This window comes from Furipterus horrens, unplaced genomic scaffold (assembly GCF_987537825.1).
Source record: "Furipterus horrens unplaced genomic scaffold, mFurHor1.1.pri manual_scaffold_3, whole genome shotgun sequence".
Taxonomy (NCBI): domain Eukaryota; kingdom Metazoa; phylum Chordata; class Mammalia; order Chiroptera; family Furipteridae; genus Furipterus; species Furipterus horrens.
Window position 1 is genome coordinate 85,738,247 of NW_028327173.1, and position 24,112 is coordinate 85,762,358.

At 40.6% G+C, this 24,112-nt stretch overlaps 1 protein-coding gene across 6 annotated transcripts in view; it reads left to right on the forward strand.

Moving 5' to 3' along the window:
• Nucleotides 1-24,112, forward strand: part of NEDD9 (neural precursor cell expressed, developmentally down-regulated 9) — a 188,980-nt gene that overhangs the window by 139,783 nt on the left and 25,085 nt on the right. For 5 of the 6 annotated variants that reach the window (XM_090269818.1, XM_090269819.1, XM_090269817.1 and 2 more), the window contains one exon: nt 22,619-23,065. In XM_090269818.1, coding sequence (XP_090125944.1) covers nt 22,619-23,065 — 447 coding nt within the window. Of the gene's footprint in view, nt 1-4,511; nt 4,748-22,618; nt 23,066-24,112 lie in introns of those variants that run through there. The other variant, XM_090269816.1, reaches the window with a different exon arrangement.

Here is a 24,112-nt window from a genome sequence, read left to right on the forward strand (position 1 = left end):
TGTGGAAGAGCCTGATAATAGGGCCATGTTCCAAGTACAATGGTGGTAAAGGGAAAGGGGAATTAGTTCTGGAAGGGCAAGGTGGGCAGGCTAGGGGTTGTTGACAAGAAAGCACAAACGAATCAGTGTTGGGGCTCAGTGTGATAGCAGAGGAGTGAAGGGAGGACATCCTTGCCAGAGGTACCCATCTGTCCGAAGTCAGGATGGTACACACATGTCTTAGATTTGGTGAGTCATCCCCCACCTCTTTTCCGTGTGGCTACAGTGTAGGCTGTGGGGTTGGGAGATGGTGGGAGATGAGGCCAGAAGGGGAGGGCGGGTTCAGATTATAGTCCACACTAAAGTATATAGATTTTTTTTTTAAGGCATTGAGGTGTCCACTAGAGGTTTTTAAGTATAGTAGCAGTGTGATCAGCTCCGTACTCTAGAAATTAAACAGGTAGCAATGTGGGAGCAGGGAGAGATTTCAGGCAAGAAAACTACAAAGAATGACTGGACTAAAGCAAACAAGAGATACAGAGGCCTGACTAAAAGCAGTGATTGTTGTCCTGATTCAACGGCGAAAGGGGGAGACTGTCCAGAGCGCCCACCCTCAGAGCAGTGGCTTCATTCTGTCTATGAAAGGCTGAACTGGATGACTTCTCAGGTCACTTCCTGCCCTCACATGCTCTGACATTGCCCTTTACTTTTAGAGAGCAGCCACATGGGTTCCTCCCAGGTTGTGGACAGAAGAATCTCTTCCCTCTGGCATCATCTTGATTTTTTGCTGTATCCATGCTGGTACCCAATGACAGGTAGAAAAATCATTTGGATGGCATTTGATGTCATTGCCCTTTCTTGCTCCTGCCTACATGAGCATCTTGGGAGACAGAGCCCTTGGCAGATAAACAGGTGTGTGGCAAAGCTGATAGGCCAAGAGAATTCTGGTGAGCACAGGTAGGGGCTGAGCCCATTTCAACCCATGGGAGTACTGACGGGGACTCCATAAATCAATCAAAAGCATTGATACCACTCAATTTAAACAGTATTTTTGCATCCAAAACCTCAGGTAATCAATGGGGGAAAGGCTGTTTCTCCATTCATTGAGAGAATTTGTATTTCCTTGAAGGAAAAATTCTAGATGATGCTAATAAAGTAAAAACGACCAGCATTATATGAATTGCATGAAGACGAGAGCTCAGTATTTTAACTAATAACCTGCTGTCCTTAGGTGTTTAAACGAAGGATAAAAACAGAGAGAACAGGTCACAGCATGCTCTGCTCAAAAGGCTCCAGTGACTTCCTGTCCCACTCCAGAGAAAATTTCAACTGCTACTACCCCTGTCTCTGAGCTTGCTCTCTCCATGAGGCCCCTTGGTGTCCCCGTCAGGGTACCTGGACTGCTTGCTGTTCTTAAACTCACCAACCTCTTTCCACTTCAAGTCTTATCCATAGGACACTTCCTCTGTCTAGAAAGTTCTTTTCCCAGATCTTTGAGTGCATCCTTCATGTTACTCAGATTTTTGCTTCAATATTACCTCCTTAGAAGGACTTACTTGACCACTTTTTCTAAAATAAGACACCTGGGTGGATGGAGGTGGAAGAGGGTATAAGGGGTATAAATCATAATGGGGAAAAAATACAATAAAAATAAATTAGTAAAAAATAAGAAATAAATAAAATAAAATAAGACTCCTCTTCCCCTCAATCTTGGTGTTTTTCTTCTGCAATTTTTCCTGCTTAACTTTCCTTCATTTATTACTCCAAAATCATATTATTTATTCATTTAATTATTGTCCTCCACTCCCACTAGACTGTAAGCTTCGTGAGGGTGAGCATTTGTCTGAGCTGCTGTATATCCTCCCCACCTAGAACAGTACCTGACACATGATAGGTGTTCAACTGATATTTGTCAAATTAGAAAGCTGCCTTGTGAAGGAATGGTATACAGTTGAGGGGATTCCTCCCCCTTTTTTTGAATGCCTACCACACATACCGATAATAGTCTGATGGTAATAATATTCTAATCAATAAAATAATTAAATATTAATATAATTTATATATATGTTTAACAATTTTATGTAATATTTCAGTAAAGTAATATATAATAAATTTAATATTAAAATAATAATAATGGTAATAATAATAAACAACCATTTATTAAGGTCTTATTGTATGCAAAGTATTATTAACTTTTATCCACATTATCTCATTTAATGCTCCTTATGACCCTAGCAAGGGTCATATTATTAGTTTCTGTATTTTATACTTCAAAACATCAAAATCAGGAAGTTAAAAATTTTATTGACATTCCTACACAGGTCCACCTGACTCCAACACCCTTGTGCTTTTCTTTTCTTTTTTTAAAAATTATTTATTTATTTGTTTGTTTATTTATTTTTAGAGAGAGAGGAGAAGAGAAAGAGAGGGAGAGAAACATCACTGTGTGGCTGCCTCTCACTTGCACCCCCAACTGGGGACCTGACGTGCAACCTAGTCATGTGCCCTGACTGGGAATCGAACCAGCGACACTTGGCTCACAGGCCGACACTCAATCCACTGAGCCATAGCAGCCAGGGCTTTCCTTGTGCTTTTCTTTATATAACTAACAATAAAATGACCCAATCCACCTCGAAATGAACTTGAGGAAGATTTTAAGTATCTTACTATACAGGACAGAAACAGGTAGTGGGAGGGCCACTTGGTATGAATTAAGCTTTCTAACTAGAGAATGAAATGACCAAAAAAAAAAAAAACCTAGCATATGCTTTAGGAAACTGTTCAAAAGCAATAAAATGGGGTTAGATAGTGTTCACTACTCAATAGTGCTCATCAAACAAAACAGAAGGAGGGTTCAACTTTACTGTTTAGGAAGCCAAAGGAATGTTATCTAGATCTCCTGGAAGCCACAAGACTCATCTTACAGATGGGAAGGCCTTTGGCTAATCTAAGCAGACACAGAAAACAATTTCCTGCACAATAATGACTCTCCCATAAGTCTGTGGGACTGTTCGGAAGATCCTTGCAGTGCAATGTGCTGCATGCTTAAACTGTGTTCAGAAAGACCTTGAAAAACCACTCAGGCTCATTTTTATTCAGAGGCTAAACGAGGAAAAGCAAGGCCTAGTGGATGCCAGAACCGGTGTGTCAAGCTCATTATGACTGCCCGGGGGTCATGTCTGGGGGAATGGGTGCCACATTAAATTTTGAACTAAACTGTGAGCCATGGATCTGGGAACCACTTTTGAGGGGCAGCTGTTCTTCTGTTCTTTTTGCTTAGATCATAAAAGTAGTTTTAACCCATTGAGAATTTCGGAGGGGTAAGGGGGAATGAATCAAACAGATTCTGGTCCAATTCGGCCAGGAAAAATATAAAGGCTGATTCTTCCATCCAAGTCACGTAGTCTGGCTGGAGTCCATCCCACTCAAGGACAACTTATTGTCTGTATTTACCAAGTCTGAATCCTGAGGCCCACTAAAAAGGAATTTTCCCTCACCTCTCTACCCTTCAGAAAAGTTTCTGAAGGTTTCTGAAAGTGACTATTTCTGTCTTCTCCTCTCTCTTTCTCTACAGAAATCATGAAGCTGAACCAAATGTTCTGTGCTTCACTGGAGACAGACTGGTCTTTTTAACCAGGCTCATCAAACAGTAGGCATTTTTTTTTGTCCCCTGGATAATAAGCATTGTTGGGTTAATGGGTCATCTTCAGGAGAGAGGTCAGAAGGAAAAACTGCAGTGTTCAAAGCTGGAGCTAGAAATGCCAACCATCAAAGAACACAGTATTCAGTAGACAGTGATGATGTATAGAGCACTGGCCAGCCCCATCGGAGGGGTCACATCTAACCTTTATCCTCAGCAAAGCCAGAGGAGGTCGCCGAATGTGGCTGACACTCAGTTCTGGGAGGCCCTGTGAGAGCTGGCCAGGGAAATCCTGGTGCCTGGGCTAGGGAGTTCCTTTTCACTGAGAGGGAATTGTATTCTGGCTCCTTGAAGACTGACGTCGCAAGTACTTTGAACACTGAAAAGAAAAAAGAAAAAAGAAAAAAAAAAAAAAAAGGAAGGCAAATAGCCACAAAAAAAGGGAGGGAGGGAGGAGAGAAGGAGAGCCAGAGAGGTATCAGCAGGGGTAGTTAGTAAAAAGGGGCCCGGAGACAGAAAATCTTTTGTTCCCCAGAGTTCGTTTCATGTAGAGATTGTGAGGTGAATGGCTTTGAAATGAAATGGATTTATGAAGGAGTTGCTAGGTCACAGGAAGCACGACTATCAGGCTGCTTTGTGAATTCGATTTCTTTAAAACACAGGTTAATCTTTAAAAAGAATTTATCTTATTTTCCCGTTTTTCTGAGAGGGTGGGAAGGATGGAGTAAAGTTGGGAACGGTTCCCATTTTGTTTTATTTTCCATCCTTTCTGATAACACAAAAAGAAATGATTACTTGTTCTTTGTCAGAAATTTTCATTAGTTAAGAAGTGGGCGGGGCATACATTACCTTGGCCAACTAGCCAATGACGGGGCGGTATGCAAATACAGCCCGTGATGCGCCCGCCTCAATCAAAACAGTGAGCTCAGAGGCTTTGGAGCATTAGTTAAGAGTTTGTGTGCCTGAGCTCTGCGTCGCGACTGACGAACCTGCCCCCAGCCCGCGACCGTTCTCACTTTCATTTAGTTCTACAGTCGATGGAGGGGCGGACACGCCTGTACTCAATGCAGTCTAACTAGTGTGCTAGGAAAAACGGCTCAATTTACTGCTGCCGAGATGAAGTATAAGGTAAGAGAGTACCTTTTATATAAGTCTGGGTGTGTGTGTGTGTTTCCCACTGTGACAGCTCCTCTGGAGGGCCTCCTTGTGTGACCGAGTTTTGAGATGGGTCTCAGTCACTGAGGCTGGCATACAATCAAGCAGGCAAAGACCCAGCCTCTAAGCCCACTCCGAGTTAACAGTACAACCGAGTCTGTCTCCTCTGAAAGTTTTGGAGAACTAATCTTAGACGCGGTCTGTAGCCGCCACTGTAGATCACAGAGTGTCTGACTTAGAGCGGAGCACGTATTAGCTTAAGTCTCCTCGGTTTCCCCAGGCCTGGCCTCCACTGTCTCCCAGAGCCGGAGAGCTGTAATGAGAGGAATCAAAACTGCTGAGAGTCTCCCAAACTGGCTCGTAAAGCAGTGTTTAGACTTGCTTTAAGCGTTTGGTCTGGGATGCAGTTAGCCCTGTGTACTTTTGGTGGCAGAAGTTAAAAGCCCCAGGTACTATTATATGGCTGGTGATGGAGAATTTTGACATCCTTAAATGATGTTGGTCATACGAACAAATGAATATTTGCCATTTCTTGAAAACACTTTTATTGGCATTTGAATGGACTGAGAGTCTGAAGCTTTGCTCAGCTCAGGCCAGTTTACTGTCCCTGAAGTTTGCAGAGTGCTGTGACACTTTGGCAGCAGTTTTTTTCCCATGCATTTTACACCGCTGTTTGTGTGTTTATTCTTGGCAAAAGGATTATAACTTGCTCAGCATATTCCGTTTTAAGTCACCCCCACGTAGGAGGCAAGCAGCTACCAGAGGCACTGGACAGAAGCAGATTGCAATGAATAGGATGTAAATTTTCCTTGGAGGATGAATATTTCTATTCTAGAATAGTTACCACTAAATTCTGGCAAGGTGGCTATGCTTTTGGATTGACCATTTGTATTACCTCTCTGACCTTCAGGATTGTGCTACTTTGCTTTCTCTCTGACTTATCTAGCTTCTGGCCCATCCCTTTTTAATGTGATGTTGTAAATACTCTGTTCTGGCTAATAGCCACTGTCTAACCACAGTGATAACGCTTTTGTTCAAAAGTTATAAATCTTATTCAAAGCTCTAAATATCGAACGCCTTTTATTTATAAAGTATGACTTACACTTCTCCTTGAAAAGGTTACAACTATCTGAAGACACAGGGATTAGTTATCACTCTACTGTCAGCTTTCCATTATTTGTCTCAGTAGGAAAGACCACAGGAATGGGTAATTTGAAGATTCTTAATATTTGACTTCAAGATGCAACCAGAAACAAATCCTTTAATGGCAGGAAAGTTCTTTTTTCTCAACCCATATACCCACAGTTTCCTTATTCAGAGCAGTAATAGGACTAGAGTATTGCTCAGACTATGGTGAGCCCTTGACCCTCCTGCTGAATTGCTTGAATTGTAGTTAATAAAAACTGGATGGCAGGAAAAAGAAATAGGAAAATATGTTCATACATTTATTTTGGAAAGTATAAATGACTGAAATTAACAGGGAGTGTTGCAATCTAGAAAGTGGCAAAGCCTAAAATCACTTGTTCAGTGACCTCATCATGTTTCATTTTGCTCTCATGGAAAGAAAACATCATGGCAATAGATGATGTAAATTACAACTAGCATTCATGGAGAAAACCTGCTTCTCTGCTGGGTCTTACTAGTGTTGAATACCCTGCCAAGTGGTGTAAATACATGATTTTTATTAGCTTGTGGACACCTTCACCAGAAAAAAAATACTGACTTTGACTGACCAAATGACAGATTGACACCTTGTGGTAACGGTAAAATGAACCAATGGCTGAAGCAATCTACTTTCCCTTTCTTATAAAGCCTGTTTTCTCTCTAGTTAATAATAGACCACTTTAAGGAGAGGATTTTGTAAGTAGGAGATGACAGAAAGGTAAAGATGTGATAAATAACATTTCTTAAGACTTACAGTGACCATACAGCAATGTCATCTTTAATGATCCCTATAACTATGAGATTATACTCGTTTTCAAATGTGGAAAGTATGGCTAAGTAATTTATCCAAAGCCACATAGCTAAAAAATGGTGCAGCTGGGGTTTGAACCAAGAGTATCTGATCCCAGAACTTGTGAGTTTAAATTACTATCAAAGAAAAAGAAAAAACATCTGTGACCTCTCTAAACTGTCCTGTGTGACTGGTGTTTTCCTCTCCCAGGAAACTTAAGACTATTTCATTGCAAGTATGCCTGCAGGATATAGTTTTTGTTGTAGTTGTTGTTGTTTTAGGCAGTAACTCTACAAAGCAAAGGGAATTGCATGTTTTGCAGTTATTTGTTTAATTTGAGCCGCTTAGGTAGTAAAGCCAGGTAATTATTAGATTGTAAAATCCTGGAGTCAGGAATTATCTTTTAAACATTGTGTTGTGCTATACACTATAAATTTAGCACAGACTTAAAAATGTTCACTGAGAGATTTGTAATCCAGCCACAATAAGATTTTTTTTTAAACTAGATTATCTGGTTTGGCCACTTCAGGGATCATAACTGGACAACAACCAAACCTGCACTCATTTTGCTCTTACAGATACGCAGCTCCAGGTCAGCCAGCTGTGTCTTTACAATAATCCTGAGAATTGTGGAATGTAAGCTATTATGTAAACATTTTTGGGTAGCGCCTACCTAGTCTATTTTTATTTAATCGTATACTTTTTATTTGTTTATAGGAAGGCTGCAGTCACTCTCATGTGTACTTAATATTCCACTTCTCTTAAAGGAGTCAGTCTGAGGTTCTGTGATAATAAATTTTTTGGGGGGTGTTATTTGTTAAGAGTGAGTTTCAACAAGCTCCTCTGAATATACAGGGTATGTTCTGAAGTTGGGGGGGAGGGGACGGAGCGGAGAGTGTGAGGCTTGCTCAGGGAAGGCTTCCCTCATGAGGTTATGGAAGCGATTTTGGCCGCTGTTTGCCAGGAGGGTGATTGAAGGGCCAGTGCGCAGCTGTGTTTGAGCAGAGGCCGGAGACCCCGCCCATTTTGTGCAGGCCCTGGCCTGGTCAGTGCTCTAAGCAGGCACTGCCTGTCTGATCTCTTAATAAATAGCTAAGCAGCTTTTGGGGCTTTGCCAAATTTCTGAACCCCATGGGCCTCCATTAAAATTTTAAATTGTTTCTCTAATCTACCATTCAACAAATTCCTTCTTAAATGCTTGGACTGAAGAAAAATTACAGATGGAATTTACAAGTCAGAAAACTACATCCTGAAATTCATATTTCTGTGTTTTGGTTGAATGTGAACAAGGTAGGCTGGGGAAACAAGAAAGTCTGTACTATTAAGAGTTTTTGAGGGGACTTTGAAAATATTTTTATTGTCCTAAGCTGGCTTGAGAAAAAAATAATTGAGGGTCTTCAATTTAGTCAGTGGTCATTAATGACCTATATGATTCCCAATTCTTTCCTTGCTTTGACACTTTGGTTTTTAAATTCTTTATTCTCTTCCGCAGGACTTGTTGCAACCAATCCAAATTAGAAACCCCTGTCTCCAGTTTTAAATCTTATGTGAGATCTATAAATTTAAAAGCAACAAAAAATGCTTTGAAAAGTCTTCACTTAATTATTTGTTTTATACTATTTATTTATTGAGCAAACACATTTTTGGAGCTAAATGACTTACCTACAGTGATGAAAGCCTCTGCAGAGCTGAAGATGTTCTGATAACACCGAATGTAGCAAGTTGCACAGCGTGGGACATACCAAGGATGCCTTTAGCATCCTTTTCTTACTGGAATATAGATAGGTTCTCTTATCAGAATTCATCAGTGGCTTCCTGTCTGCACCCGCCCCCCCTCCAAACTTCTAAAAGCAATTTCCTCTCTACTTTTCAATCTGCTTCGCAAATTCTCTTCCTTTTTTGTCCTCATTGTCTCTCATTTTTCCATTCACGCATTCCTTATGCTTCTGTAATAGCTGACTTTTGTAGGGCTTGCCTACCTAGTCCACATAGACCTGACATCCTCAAAGCACACCCTATACCCCACTTCTCTTCTCTCTTTTGACTCTGCTGTGGGAAATCTTGGTCTTCTGCTGCTCCCTGATTCATTTGCCCCTATCTCTTTGCACCTATATGACTTGGTTAGTCTATCTCTTTCCACAGGTCAAGTCTCCTCATCCATCCACTCTGTGAAGCCCAAACCTTTGTCTCCTTGACTGTCTCTCTGTAATCTTTGCAACAGGCTTTTTCACCTCTGCCCTACTCTGTTAGTACTACCTAATTTATTAATCCCTTTCAATCAAATTACTATCTAAATGATACCTGTAACATAGAAGTAACCCACTAGAGCTGTCTGTTCAGCTTTTTCTTTTTTAACATTTAATGTTATTTTGTATTTGTGTAGGAGGCTGTCCAGCTTTAAGTAAGCCCTGTGGAACACAAGAAATAAAGAAATAAATAAAAGGTGGCCTTTATTTGTATGTAGAGGTAGATTGATAAACAGGTCACTGAATAAAAAGGATGATCTAGGATCTATTGTCTTGAGGCGGCAAGGTCTTTGTCTTGTGTATACTTGTAGTATAGAGACAAGATGGAGTGTGGGCTTTGGGGAAAGACATTACTTCGTGCGATTTAATGCTCTGTAACTTTGGGCAAGTTAAGATCACTGAGCCTCCGTTTTCTTATCTGAAAATAGGGATAATCACTGCCTCATACTATTGTTCTAAGGCCTAAACAAGAAAATATGTGAATGTAAAGTACTTAACATGAATCCTGGTGTATAGTAAGTAGACAATGCCAGTCAGCTCCATTTCTCCTTGTACAGTAGATGCTCAATAGATGTTGAAAGGATAGTGTGGACTCGAGACTTGGGGACAGGATTATGTCAAAATCCCAGTTACTAGGTTGAGATGGTTGAGTATTGTTGAATATTCCATGGGGTAATTCCATAGGGAATTACAAGCACACTTATGTGCCCTCTTGCTAATCTATTAATGACTTAGTATCCTCTTTGCTGTTAACAAGACTTGATATTCCTGTATTTTTAGGACCTTGCTCATAGTACATACTCAACAAACATTGAATTGAATATTAAGTTACATAAAAAACACTTATACAAATAACCATTAAAAATGTCTTAATGCTGTATGGCATAATGGAAATAACATGGGCTTAGTTTCAAATACTACTTTGGTTGCTTTCTAATAGTATATAGGCAAGCTACTTCAGGCCTCTTTTTCTTCATTGATAAAAATAGGATTTATTAAATACCTGTCTTATCAGATAGTTGTAAGGAAATAAGATATGAACATCTTTTTCAGCTTTTAGCACAGAGTAGGCATTTAAAAATAGTAGCTATTGTGATACATTATACGATATATGTAATATATACACTCAGAGTTATAGATCTACACAAGCATTATATAGATAAAAACTTGAGGAAACACTCACTAGAATTGTTTCTCCAAAACAAAAGTATTAATGAGGAGAAGAAAAAAGTCATCAATTAAAAAAATCAAAGGTGAAACACAAAAGTAGTGAGTTGCTGGGTACAGAAGTTCACGGTAAACTATATCCCTTATCCTATTGTAGTCAGTGTAAGTAGATGGAAAGTAAGAGGTCTTGGTTATCTATTTTTAGATCACTTTAGGGTTAGGAAGAAACCTAAACAAATTGGTTTCAAATGCCAGTCACTGGGACCATGACATTACTCTGCAGTAACATATAGACTTAATTATCAAGCCTCCTTGCCAAGGTAAATAAAACAGGGCCACTGGGAAGAAATACTACATTTCCAACTTAAAATACCAGAGAATTGCTGCTGGTTTCCTAGGCAATGGATGATTGCAAAGACTATGAGCTTGGAAAGGGGACCCCTCCCCCACAAAAAACTATTTATACTTTGTCAATAATAATCCCCTCTCTGTCTATTTACTTTGGACATTCCAGTCATATCCCTGCGGTAATTCTTACTAGTTAATGAGGACTCTGCAGCCTGGGGAACATTACAGCCTAGCTGCAAGAATATCTTCCTGAGGAATCTTCATTTCAAGATAAATGGCTTTGTTGGTGACCTTTTCCACCCTCCGCTGCAAAGAGAGATTTTTTAGAATGCAGTTTTAGTAGACAATGTGCTCAAGGTGAATTGAGGCCTGCACTTTATAAGAGGATAGAAGAGGTACTCTAGAATATGTGAATGGTAATGGCATATGACAGTGATTTTTTGTGGTTAAGGTAAGGGGTAGAGCAGCTGATTACAGAGATTAAATTTGCCAGCAGAATGTTTTCACTATATTTCTGGGCCCCTCCATGGACTACTAATTACCAGTTTATTCTTTTAAAAGAGCTAGTTCCTTTCCCCCACTCACATCCTCAACCATTAATGGTGCTAAATAGTGTTTAACAAAGTGGTCCATGATTGTCATTCAAAGGCTGGGTCCATTGACTTGGAAGTGTCTTATTTCTTTGTAAATCTTGGTGTATATGCTGCAAATTAGAAATCCTCCTGATAGTTCTAATATGTCGAGGTGATAGTTATGTTACCAAAAAGGTTCCGTATGTGGAATGTTGATGATTATGCTTACCAGAAATAAAGATTGAGCAACCATGAATATGTAAGAGTGCAAGCATTGCACAAAAATGTTTTATAGCTCTTTTTGAATTTAATTCCTTTTCTTCTCTTCATGTGTGTGGGGAGAGGATTATTTGTGAAACTTAATGGAAAGTTGCAGCAACCAAAAGGCATATAAGGTTTAGATTTGAACCAGATCTTTTCATTTATTACAGCAACATGTATTTAGACAGCATGATGTGTCATTAATTTTTTCTTAATGTCTCTTAGTTATGTGGAAACCCTCTACTATCTCTTATATAAACTAGCCCTAATTTCATTGATTTGTGGTAGTCAGTTTGTTAACCTTAACTTAGTGCTTCACCCCCCAGGAAATATGGGTAACTCTTATAGGCTTTTCTGTCCCCAGACTCTGCACTATACTGAAAGAATGAGCTTGGATACCCCAGGCCCCCAGCCCTCAACCCCCAATAACTGCAACAAGCAAAGCCAGCACTCTGGGAAGGCGGTAAAGTGGACTTCCAGACACTCCAGCCTACTTGATGTTCAGTTTTCAGTATCTGAACAGAACATGTTAGTAACCTATCAATGAGTTTTGAGGGGGAATGTGTGTGTCTTACTAATCTTTTGTGGTATGACTTAGAGTTTGACAGGAAATGGGTTAGTGGACCAGAAGGATTTCAGTACTATCACAGCAGTATTGGCATAACAGCATTTTGAGGTCCTCTTTCCCTTAAGTGATCCCCTGGGATACAACTTGGATGTTATTTTTGATTCTCCAACCTTTTCCACTCAGAGCTAAGTGGGATGAGCACACCCTTAACTGGGAGTCAGGGTAGACAACAATAGAAATACAGTTAACCCAACAGCATTCTTTCTCTTAATAACCCCATTCACTGTGAAGCTGGAATTCTAAACAGTCTCATAGAGGCCCAGATGCCTTTGGAATATATCTCATTTCCTTGTAAAGATCATCTTATCACTTAGAGAACATGTCCATTGGTGGAATCAAAGACTCTTATCTGTACCTATTTTTTTTCTCTCAAATTCTAAATTGAACCAAGGCAGACCCATTAGCAAGATATATACTTGAATACCTTTTATTTCTAGTTTAAAATATACACGTATGTAATTTCTGTGATTATGTATTAAAAAAAGGGACATATGGTCTGACAATGGGAAGGATATTTGAAACTGGACTGTCTTGGAAAGTTCAGGAACACATGGTCACTCTGTAGACAGTCAACAGGAGCTGCTCCAGCAGTCAGCTGTTGAAGGCGTTATCCCTCTTCCCTTATGTCAGCCTCCTGACAGGAAATTATCTAAGAAGCATTTTTTTAAAAAGTAAATACAGGCAGATTTTTCACCTCGAGTCATAAATAACATTTACTTATAAGTAATAAGGTGTTCCTTTTCTTTTCTCTTGCAGAAATAGGCATCTTTAGAAATTATGGAAAGCCTGTTTTACAGTGTGGACTTGTGCAGAAAACACCTGAGAGTGCTAAGCAGCATGGGATTGTGTTTCAGTTATTCTTGTTTTAAACCTGGCAGGGTAGCTCTCTGCCTCGTAGCCTGCAGCATCTGCCCAAGCCTCCTGCCTCCCTTATTAAGATCTTAATTACAGACACAGCTTACTTCATTGCTGGAGGGAAAGAATTTAGTTTCTCTGAACTGTGTCTGTTTTTTGGTGTGGCAGGTGTAATCATGGTGAGATCATTTCTGGTTTATTTTCTTTTCCTGGAGGAATTTTTTTTGAGGGGGAGGAGGCAGTTCTTAAGACACAATTTCATGAGCTCATAATAGGGCAGTAATAACTGTGCTGTGATTTTATAGACACCCTTTCTTATGAAAAAAACAGTGTTTTGCGTATATAGTTTCATGACTTCTCATAATATTTTTATAAAGAACATCTTCATTATCCCCATTTTGTAGATGAGGAACAGAGGCACAAAAGGCAGCATGATTTCATTGTCATTAGTCTTCCAATATGAGGACTGAGACTAGACCTTCTTAATTCAGTTAGATGTCCATTCCCCCTGTCCAGGGTTTCTCAACATTGGCACTAACGACATTTAGGGCTGGGTAAGTCTTTGTTGTGGGGAACTGTCCTGTGCATTGCAGAATGTTTCCAGCATCCCTGGCCTCTACCCACTAGCTTCCGGTAACAACATACACACATTGTGATAACCAAAAAAGTCTCCTAATGTTGCCAAATATCACCTTCTAGTTAAGAATCACTGGCCTAATTACTCCTACTTTCTTCTTAAAAACAATTGCTTTACTGGTTTGATGTGATAGAATCACAAATATATAACCATAAAAACTGTTTGCCATAATTTCATCATGACTAAAGTTGAGCTTAATGTAACAGGTCCTAACCAAAAGGAAGCTTCCCTTTATATGCTTAGCACCAATTTGTTCAAGCAAATACCGCAAAATACTAAGAAGCAGGGGCTCTCCCTCAGGTCACATGTAAAACCAACAAGCCAGAGGAAGATGACTTGAAGAGAATTAAGGTTGCCATAGACAGTCTGATACATATAGTCTATAATGCATTTAGAAATGGACCTTAAAGAAAGCTATCTTATTCTCATAAACTGGTGGATAATACCTACATGTTGGAGCTTATCTATACATTTAGCCATTGAACAGTGTCACTTGGAGTTTTTTGTCTATTTTATTTGCTCCTACCATCATTCTCTCTCTTCCACCTGAGAAGCTGTATCTAAAGGTTCTTTCTCTGTAGTTGCAATGGTGACAACATGCAATTGCATACACCCTCTCAGCCAAGTGTCCAAATCCAGTTCTTAGATTCTTTGAGGACCCCACAAGTTAAGTGGGATAAGAGCAATTAGGCACCATACCTAGGTGAAGGGGTGTCTACAAGAGTTCCACGGAATGTTAGCATCCAAGTTACATCAGTTGGGTTCAGGCTAGGAAAGAGGTGAAGTTGCCAGGTTGTGTAGGTATTTGTACTGGCATTGTATTTTAGATATTGGTACTGTATTGTATTGTGTTTAGGTACAACTTCAACCCTTGGGGGCTACCCTTGGTGCAAATATTTTATTCGATGTTATAACTTGTATGTTTTGGCTGTTGAGAAATGTCATCTTTGGAAATATACTGTGATATAATGGAGTGGAGTCTCCTGTTCCTTTATAACAATTCTCATTTCACTTGCCTGAGTACCTGGATGTTGGAGGGATTTGTCTAGACAGGCAGATAGATGTGATCCTTTGCCAACACTGTAATGTTGGCTGAAATCCAGCTGGTTGTTTTATTGTTAATAAAACCTATCTTTTGGGTGAGTGGGTGTCAGGCCTTCATCATTATATGGCGCCTGTCAGATTTATCTAGGGACAGAACCCTGAAAAGAGTTTGTGCCTGCCCTATGTTTCTGATCCTTTGCCAATATACTATATTTAAATCTATCAAAACCAGGCAATGCGGGACAAATGCTTATAAATTCCAAGGCTTAATAGCAACGGTACTAAATTCTAAGATGGAGAAGGCTCTCAGGAAGTACATCCTGGTCCAGTGGAAAAAATCCTAGATTAAGAGAGGAACCAGATGCTATTTCTGGCTCTGCTGCTAATCTAATAGGAGACTTATCTGGGTTATAAAACAAGAAGATTGGGTTAAAATGATCCCTCAGATCCCTTCTTAGTCTGACAGTCTAGTGTAGTTGATACTGGTCAAGCCATGGGTGACCTCTGGTTCAGACACTCACTGAAACCCATATGCCCTTCCACCTTCTTTAAGTCCCTCGGGACTTGCTTAGCTCAATCTCAAAGACCACACAAGAGTAGAACATTGAGCTGTTAAAGATACATATCTTATTTATGATCATCAGACTTTTAAGGAAAAAACTAACTTATTTTCCTCAAATACTGTCAGCAATCAAATTCATCCTCCACGACAAGCCGAGAAATAAGAGAAAGGAACTATGAAGTCCCATATGTACACGCATACGCACACACCTACCTACCAAACGATTTGTAATTTTTTAAATATGAAACAGTTTGCTCTAGGCTTTTGTTGGCTTCATGGTAAACAAATCCCAGTCTATGAATGTTTCTGTCCTGTATCAACCTTAAATTGAGGGAGAATAGATGACATTATTCTAGTTCAGGAAAGGAAAGGAACCCAACATTTGAGGAAACACTTCTTTTTAATTTCACATCTCTGCTGCCCATATCATGTTACCGAATCTGATCAGATAGAAATTTCTTTCTGAGATCCAAATATCTAAATTTACAAACAGTATCACATTTTTTCATCAACTCTTAAGAATTAGAGTCATTTGGGCACGTGGACCACCAAAGTAATGCTCGGTTCTGAATGATCCCTCATTGAATAGAAATAGGTCAATACAGTGGAGACATTAAGATTCCCAAACCTGGGAGCCTTATGCAGCACCACACACAGGGCACAGGGCATGTGGGGGCTGCTGCCTGTCAAAGAGTATCTTTGGGAGGCAAGTGTCTAGGGCCACCTTCTTTAAGCATCTCCCACTCTGAGCTGCACAAAGAGAATGCTATGGCTGAAAGTTCACAAGGCTGAAGAATGTAAGAAAACATAAGGACTTGTGGCAGAATAGATGACATGAAGAATCAGAGAGGGTCTGAGATACTCATATAAGTTTTGTAACCCTCATAGGGGTTTAGAAGCACTTCCCAGAAAATAAAAAGAAATTGGCTGAAATGTCGTCTAGGGGCCAGAGTAATCTTTGGTGGCACATATTGGACATTCTTCATGTGATCAGCAGCATGACAAGGGACTTGGTGGGGCCTACGAGGATCCTGCTGCTGCCTTTCTGTGACTAGTTCAGATCACATGATGGAAACTGTCAGACTGCAATTAATGAAGATTGCTGAGCAAAACTTGGATGTGCTATGTATCATATCCTCTAATTCCAGAACTTGAAAGCTTTGTGTTTACTAGTTAGCAATCGCGGGAAGATTTTTAATTCAACATTGCACATCATCCAATGAAAAAACCCAGATGTAAACCAAAGTATTCCAAGAGGTGAAATCCAGACACTTTTAAATCTGCGTGTTTTCTGACTACAGCTATTCTTTTGGGAAATCCCCACATCCCCCTATATCCTAAAGGTGATGGCGGGAAAAAGCCAAAGTGGTTTGACGACCCTCAGATAGCAGCTGATTTTTGTCAGTAGGCACAAAAGCACATAAGCCTTTCTCTTCCTCTGTGTCCTCAGACTGACCTTGATGCTCATCTTTTAGCCACTTCCCTTAGAACTGATTTCCTTGACAATGGCCACTTCCTACTGCACTATGTCTGTTTCTCACAATCTGCCCTGCCCCAAGTGTGTATGGTTGTGTGTGTGTGTCGCATACCCTGCCAGATCCCAAGGCTCAAGTTTGGAGGCTTGGGTACATGAAAGTCGTATTGTTGAGAATGTGGCAGCCCTGAGGCTGCGGCAGGAGCTCCTGCATGATAAATACATAATAAAGTAAAAATAATAAGAGGAAGTTGGGCCATTGATGATGCTATCAGTCCTAGTGGGGTGACACACCATCCATTGTGTCTAATTTCTCTTCAAAGAACAGCATAGGTGGTCATGGAAATTACAAGTCTCATTTCTCTGTATTTGGAATAGCAGATAATTTCCCTGGCAGTAGAAGTATTAAGCTTTCTTGACATTTTGACAGCAGTGGGGGGGGAAAGCTCAGGGAAGAGTAGGGGGTAATGTGGGAGTTATCATGTGACCTACCTGCTGTTCTGGCTAGTTGTACAGTATTTTCTTCCCACTCCTCAGGCATAGTTTGGGAACCAGGAACAGCAGAAACCCAGTGTTCTGGCAAAGTTTGAATGTGCGCAGTCACCTCTGCTGGATGTAGGCTGCTACATTGAAGGAAGAAAGGCTCTTACAGAAAACATTGTATTTAATCTGGCTGGGATGGTCAGTTCCTTTTGGCCTTCCTGTTTGCTTAGTGGTTGTGGACACTAGAATCAGGGTTCCCATCTACTTCATTATCCTGTTTTAATAGGGAGGGGCAGGCAATTTCCTGCTTGCTGTGTCCCATGTTCTCTGGCTGTGAGTCTTGGTGACCTGGACACACCACTTATCTTTCTGATTCCATTAGTTTATCTTCCCATGTCCATCTGAAAATTTTGACCAAATATCATACTGATGTCTCCAGAAAAGAATTTTACCTTCTGTAGAAAACCAACCCAGAACTGACTCCAAGTTAGCAAACATTTAATGAGTATATATTTTGTTTCAGACACTGGGCTACAAAGTTCTGAAAATGCTGAAGGACTAAGACAGCCTTCCTGAACTTGAGTTCCTAATCTTCAATGGGATAATACAAGTTACACTGGTAGAAATACTATAACAGAAAACCGGGAAGAGACACGATTAGATAGGTTTTGGAAAGATAACTCTTCTAGTTATGTGGAAGAGATTAAATGCAGGAAAACCAGTTGGGAAGCAGTTGCCACCCCCACCCCCAAAAGTTGTCGAGGGCCTGAACAAGGAGTGGTACTGAGGAGGAAAGCCGGGTCCAAGCTGATTGGGTTTCAGTTTGTGAAAAAACTCTGAAACCCTCTGAAGCCACTATCTTGGCAGCGGTGTGCATACTGTTACTGAAGAAAAGTAGAGCAGGATAAAGAGATTTTTGCATTTGTTAATTTGGAGATAAAGAAACCCCTTAGACAACTGGAAAGGTGGAGCTAAAGTGCAGAAGTATCTAGGCTGGAGTTATGAATCTGAGTGTTATCTGTGTTTAGCTACCAATACCATGGTTTTGATTTCCTGAAGAGAGCAAGCATAAAGGCAAGAGACAATTGAAAAGGAGAGATCCCTTTGGAACATGATCACTTAAGGAATGAGCTCCCCCCCCCCCCAATTTTTTAAAGTCTGTGAACAAGAAGGAAGATGAGTGTTCATAAGAACAAGAAAAGAGAGAGAAGTAGGAAGTGGTAACATGGAAGCCCAAATAATTTTGAGGAAGATCAGGATAGGGATCCACGTTAGAGGCTGCTACAACTAAGGTTCCTTCAAATAGGACTTTTAAAATTAAATTTATTGGGGTGCCATTGGTTCATATGGTCATATAGGTTTCAAGTGTACATTTCTGCGATACATGAGCTGTATACTGCATTGTGTGCCCACCATCCAAAGCCAAATCATCTTCCATCACAATGTATTTGGCTCAAATAGGATATGTGACCGTAAAGGCCAATTTCCAATCCTGATTAGAACCACAATGTTTGTAGCAAATGTGTTTGACTTTATTAAATACTATTCTAATTCAGGAAGCCTGAATTCTTGTTTCAGCTCTATGACCTTCTTGCCAGGTGACTTTGGCAAATCATTAACTTCTTGAGCCTCATTTTTTTCATTTTTAAAGTGAAAGAGTTTGACTATAATTGTTTAAAGTTCCTCTGGCTTTCGGGTTCCATGCCCAACTGTTTGATACTTTGCCAAGCTCAAGCTGCATTTCTAACTGCCCATCTCTGGAGGCCAACCATCCAACTGGATATAGAATTGCCTAGCTCTCTTATCTCTCATTGATTTGTTTCTGTATTGACCTTTCTTGCCATGGAGATAAATATGGGGGTGGGGATGAGAAAGAGTAGATCTGCCTTTCCTGGGTTTTTCTAAGATATTCAGAGAATCCCCTTCTGACTTTGTGGTCTTAAGGAATCATACCTTTGCACTGAGGGAGAGGGTTCCTGCACCTCCTCCTAAGCAGAGGAATTAATTCTTAATTTGCCGATTTATGAGTTGCATGTGCTCTTCTGAATGAGATGATTTGTGTGTTTTCTGGCTGAACTTAATTTTGTTGTTGTCATCTTACTGAACTCCTGCCCCAACACACTTAAGTATCTTCAAAAGCCATTGTGTTTTCCCCTACTTTTTGATAGCCTTTACTCTGCTGGAATCTAATAATAATTTTCAAAATTTGCCCAGTAATATCATTAGGATTAGTATTAGTATTTTGCCTCAGAAGCTCTCTTGAATGCGACCAGTAGTTTTATTACTGCTGTTTGTAGGCAAATGCTTGACAAAAGCTTGCAATGCCTAGAACTCATTATTAATTCAAAGCAATATTGTTTTGAGAGACAATTCTCCTAAGTGTAATTATGAGCAAGAGAAATATCAGATATGTATTAAATCAATATATAATAGCATCATTAGACTAGGACCAACACTTGATTGAGAACTGAGGGGAGGTGAACAGTGTAGAGAGCCTAAGGGCAAAGTGCCATCTGGCAAATTAAACCAATAGTCATAGTAACTTTTTAAGTCTCTGGCAGTGTTAAAGTACTTGACTTGAACTAATTCATTTAATTTTCACAGCAAACCTATGAGGTAGGTGGAGGGGGAAAGGTAGTCTGCCTAAGTTGCACAGTTAGGGCACCAAACCCCAAGAATCTATTTTATTTTATAGACATGACAAGAAGAATTGGTCATCTTTAGAACTTTACTGAATGAAATATAATGGAATTGAGCCCAGTTAGGAGGACACTGTATAGTAGAGCCAAGGTGGAAAGAGAATTGAACCAAGAGACTATAGTTCTGTTCTCATCCCTGGCACCAACAGTGTGGCCTTGGTCAAATGATAAAATGTGCGCGCACACCCCCCACCTGTTCTCTTGTCTGTAAAAATAGGTCCAGGTGTTTCTAAAGGTCTCTGGAGCTGGACTCTTGTTTGGCAGAGTGCCTGCTTATAGACATTGGCTCCCTGTAGCTTACACAGATATTAAATAACTCACTCCTGTTCAGCCAAGACTAAGAATATCTCTCAGTGTAGGAGGTGTCAAGCTAGCCCTGGGGGGATAGGGGGGTGGGGGGCTGGCACTAACAGCCATGCCAAACTCTTTATAAATCCTGATCTCTGTTGGCAGTGGGGAGGACTGCTGGGAAATCATGCACAGGTAGTCAGGAGAATTCACCCACAGTGGCTCCATTAGCAAGGACAATGGGCTCTGAAAGTATTCCCAAAGAAGCCGCTCTTGAGGTGCATCTAGACACATTAGCATGCTGGTTACCAGGTGGCAGGAAGGCCATGGGACAGCCGACAAAGAACATTCAGGACAGCGCTCACACAGGGACTTCTCCGCCTTGAATCAAGTATAGCCCATTGCTCTGTGTCAGTGCTCCATGGGGTTCTGTGGCAGTGGCTCGGCTCCAAAAGCCTTGGCTTTATTTATGACTAGGTTTGTAGTCCTTTGCCTTTCTACTCTTTTCTGTTTCTTTCCTTTCCTTGCCTTGAAGTCAGTGTGCACAGCCATCCACCCTCAGTTCCCGTAGAACTGGCCTCTACTTTTTGTCACTTCTGATTTCATCTTGGGGCTTCCTTACCAGCCATTCCCAATTGTTAAATGGTCCCTGGAAAAAGGAACAGAGACTGGGGACAGGGAGGTCAGCTCTCTCCCTGTCCTATAATCTCAGTACACTCTGGTGGAGTAATTTCCCTGAAATCATTTTGGTACAAAGGACCAGAATCCTGTTTTCGGTAATCTGTGACTTTTCTTTTAAATTACAGAATATCCAAAAGAATGAAAGAAGTGAAACGAGATTTTAGGATTATGACACATTTTTAAATGGTTCCTTAAAGCAGAATAGAATGATGCATGATTTTATCTTTATATATGTGAATTTTAATTGTTGAAAGGCACCCAAAGCTTCCTAGAATATAAATACTAAGTAAAACGTTCACCTGGAACACAAACCCTCAGTTTTCCTTTGGCTTGCCTTTCTGTTCACCTGGCTACATCGACTTTGTGGACCTCAGAACTTTCAAGAACAAGAATTTTAACCCTATCCTTAAAGAGCATCACCAGGCTTCCTGGGTACTGGCCTTTAGGGCTTTATCTCCTTTCCTTAGGTTAAGTAGTTGCATTGACGGAGAGGAGTTTGGTTAACAGGGTAAAGGACCCCCTTTCCAACCACTGACCAGAGGGGAGACCCCTTACAGAGTATGCTCACTTCATAGCAGAGAACCAGCACACAGAGCAAGACCTGCAGTTACAGGGCACAGTACAGGGGGAGCTGATTAATGTATGTCAGTTACAAAGGAATGCAAAGCATGAAGCTCGAAGATCAAGTCCACATTTCTCGAGAAAAAAACAGGACATAGAAGTCCAAACAACAACAACCCCAAATTCCACTCTTATGGAAAGTCACAAACACACTCCATCCAGTCGGCAGTTCTTTCTCCCACAAATGATCATCATCTCAATAACATCTTGTGCATCCAAACATTTCAGTGGAGTTCTGAAGAGATTGCTTTTAGTTTTCTGAGTGCTTGTGGTGAATTTACAACGTTCCCTGACTCCTTCGTGTGCTGGGAAGGAGCAGGCATGTGGTGATGGCTGCCATCATGCTGCGAAACATTGCTAACGCCAAGAAATGAAATCTTTGGAGCCTTTGAAAGGCTTCCAAGAATGTCAGCACGTACTGCCTGCCCACTCTCTGCTGAATGCCTACTTTGGCTGTCTGCTTCGTACTGAATGTACCAGACAGGACTTCATACAAAGAGAGAAAGTGTTTTGGGCCCCTGAAAGGGGAAGGCACAGCATTTCTTATGTGAATGGCAAGACTTAAGTAGTAGGAAATAGTGACAGGGTGAGGAGGGGCCTTCAGGAAAGGTATGAATTAAAGACCAACAGAGAAAGAGATGGCATCTGCCTACGTGGGATAAATTCTTTGTAACTCCTTGCCATCAAATCTGGAGATACAGACTCCCATCACACTGCTCCATGCTCGATGATCATGGAAAAAAATGCTTGCTTGGAGATTTCTCCCTGTATCCAAAGACCTGGTGATCAACTGAGAATAAAAATGTTTAAGCACTGCCAAGGCATGTATAAGTGTACTTTTGGTTCCATTTTAACACCAAATATAAAAGCCATTTGTACTGTTTGTTATCAGGGATGGTCTTTAACTCTTTGTGAAAAAACCTGAGACATGTCAGTGTAGTACATCTGAATATCTTGAAATATTTTATTCCTTAAGCTGGCTTTAAGAAAGGAAGAAAAAAGTTTTGCATAGTGAACCATTCTCTGACTCTTTTAACAGTGCTACTCATAATTCCTTGGCACAACATCTACTGCTAGAGGAAAGATCTCTTGCGGTGTTCTGAGCTTTTCCAAGGAGGCGGTCTGATGTCATTGGTGGCAGACGCAGAATGTATGTATCTGTCTTTTGTCTGCACCATCTGGTTTTCTCCTTACAGGCTATCGTTTAGATTTATTCTTCTCTTCTTTTCAGGAGGTGTGCCTCTCCATAAGAGGAAGGGATTTAGGTGTTAAAGGGACTAAGCTAATAGTCTAAGATGATTTCCCTCTTTTCTTTCCTTCCTAGAATCTTATGGCAAGAGCCTTATATGACAATGTCCCAGAGTGTGCTGAGGAACTGGCCTTTCGCAAGGGAGACATCCTGACTGTCATAGAGCAAAACACGGGAGGACTGGAAGGATGGTGGCTCTGCTCCTTACATGGTCGGCAAGGCATTGTCCCAGGCAACCGGGTGAAGCTTCTGATTGGCCCCATACAGGAGACCTCCTCCAGTCAGGACCAACCTACTTCCGGACTGATTCACCAGACCTTTGGCCAATCGAAGCTCTATCAAGTGCCAAACCCACAGGGTGCTCTTCGAGACACAGTTTACCAAGTGCCACCTTCCTACCAAAATCAGGGAATTTATCAAGTACCCACTGGCCATGGTACCCAGGAACAAGATGTGTATCAAGTACCACCATCTCTGCAGAGAGGCATTGGGGGAGCTAATGGTCACCACTTTAGTAAAAAGGTGAGTGAGCAACTGACTGTTTTTTTGTTCCAATTTATTATTTTCCTTTGCACTCACAGCGAAAGAAATGTTCCCAAAATTAGAACGTGACCCTTCCAAGAAGTATGTCTTCCAAGAAGTAAGTATATCTCAATACCCTAACTCAGCATTATTTTTGCATCATGTTTTCATTCATTGGTCAGCAAAACTTTATTGAATTCCTACCATATGCCAATTACTGTTGATCCAAAGTCATTATAAAGTTCCTGTGCCATTCCAGGTCATAGTGGATAATTTAAGTTGTTTTCATCTTTCTGATAGATCTGCTTTCAGACCTAAGTTCTACACTCAAAAAGTTTCCAGTATTTTCTGTTTCTTCCTTAAATGGTACAAGGCACCAAATTTTGTATTAGCACAGTGATGCAGGAAGGACCCTCCTGTCACCAAAAGTTGAGTTGCAACCCCATTGGCCTGGCTGCACAAAGAACCTACTAGAAATAGAAGCAAGGAAGCTAGGAGTAGGTTATATCAACCAACTTGTTCTGTGGAGTTGCTAGCTTACAATTTGACTCACTTAAAATACATAGATACTTGTATTTAGAAAGGAGCCATTTTCTTATTCTTCAAGTAATTTCTACAACAATGCCTGAGCCAGTGGGTGAAAACAGTGCAGCTAAGATATTTATTAGGAAGCCATCATGTTAAAAAAAGAAGATGAAAGGGAAGGACTGACCTCTTCAGCACTCTGTATAATTCCAAATGCCATAACAATTTGAGATAAATAGAAATTTGTTAATTGAATGAATTTTAAACATCGAGTATATTTTGATGCTTGTGATACAGTGATGAGTTAAAGAGCGAATAAAGCCTTCATGATGCTGACATTGTAGTGGGGGGACATAAGCAAACACTGTACTTTCAGATGCTGGGAAGAAAATAATGTCAGTGAGCTTGAGGGGGTAACAGCCAACACCAAGATGATGCCTGTGTGACTGTTACAAGGGAGGGCTTTTCTCTTTTGCTTACTGGCAAATTCCAGGGGTCTACAGAGGATCCAGTGAAGTTTGG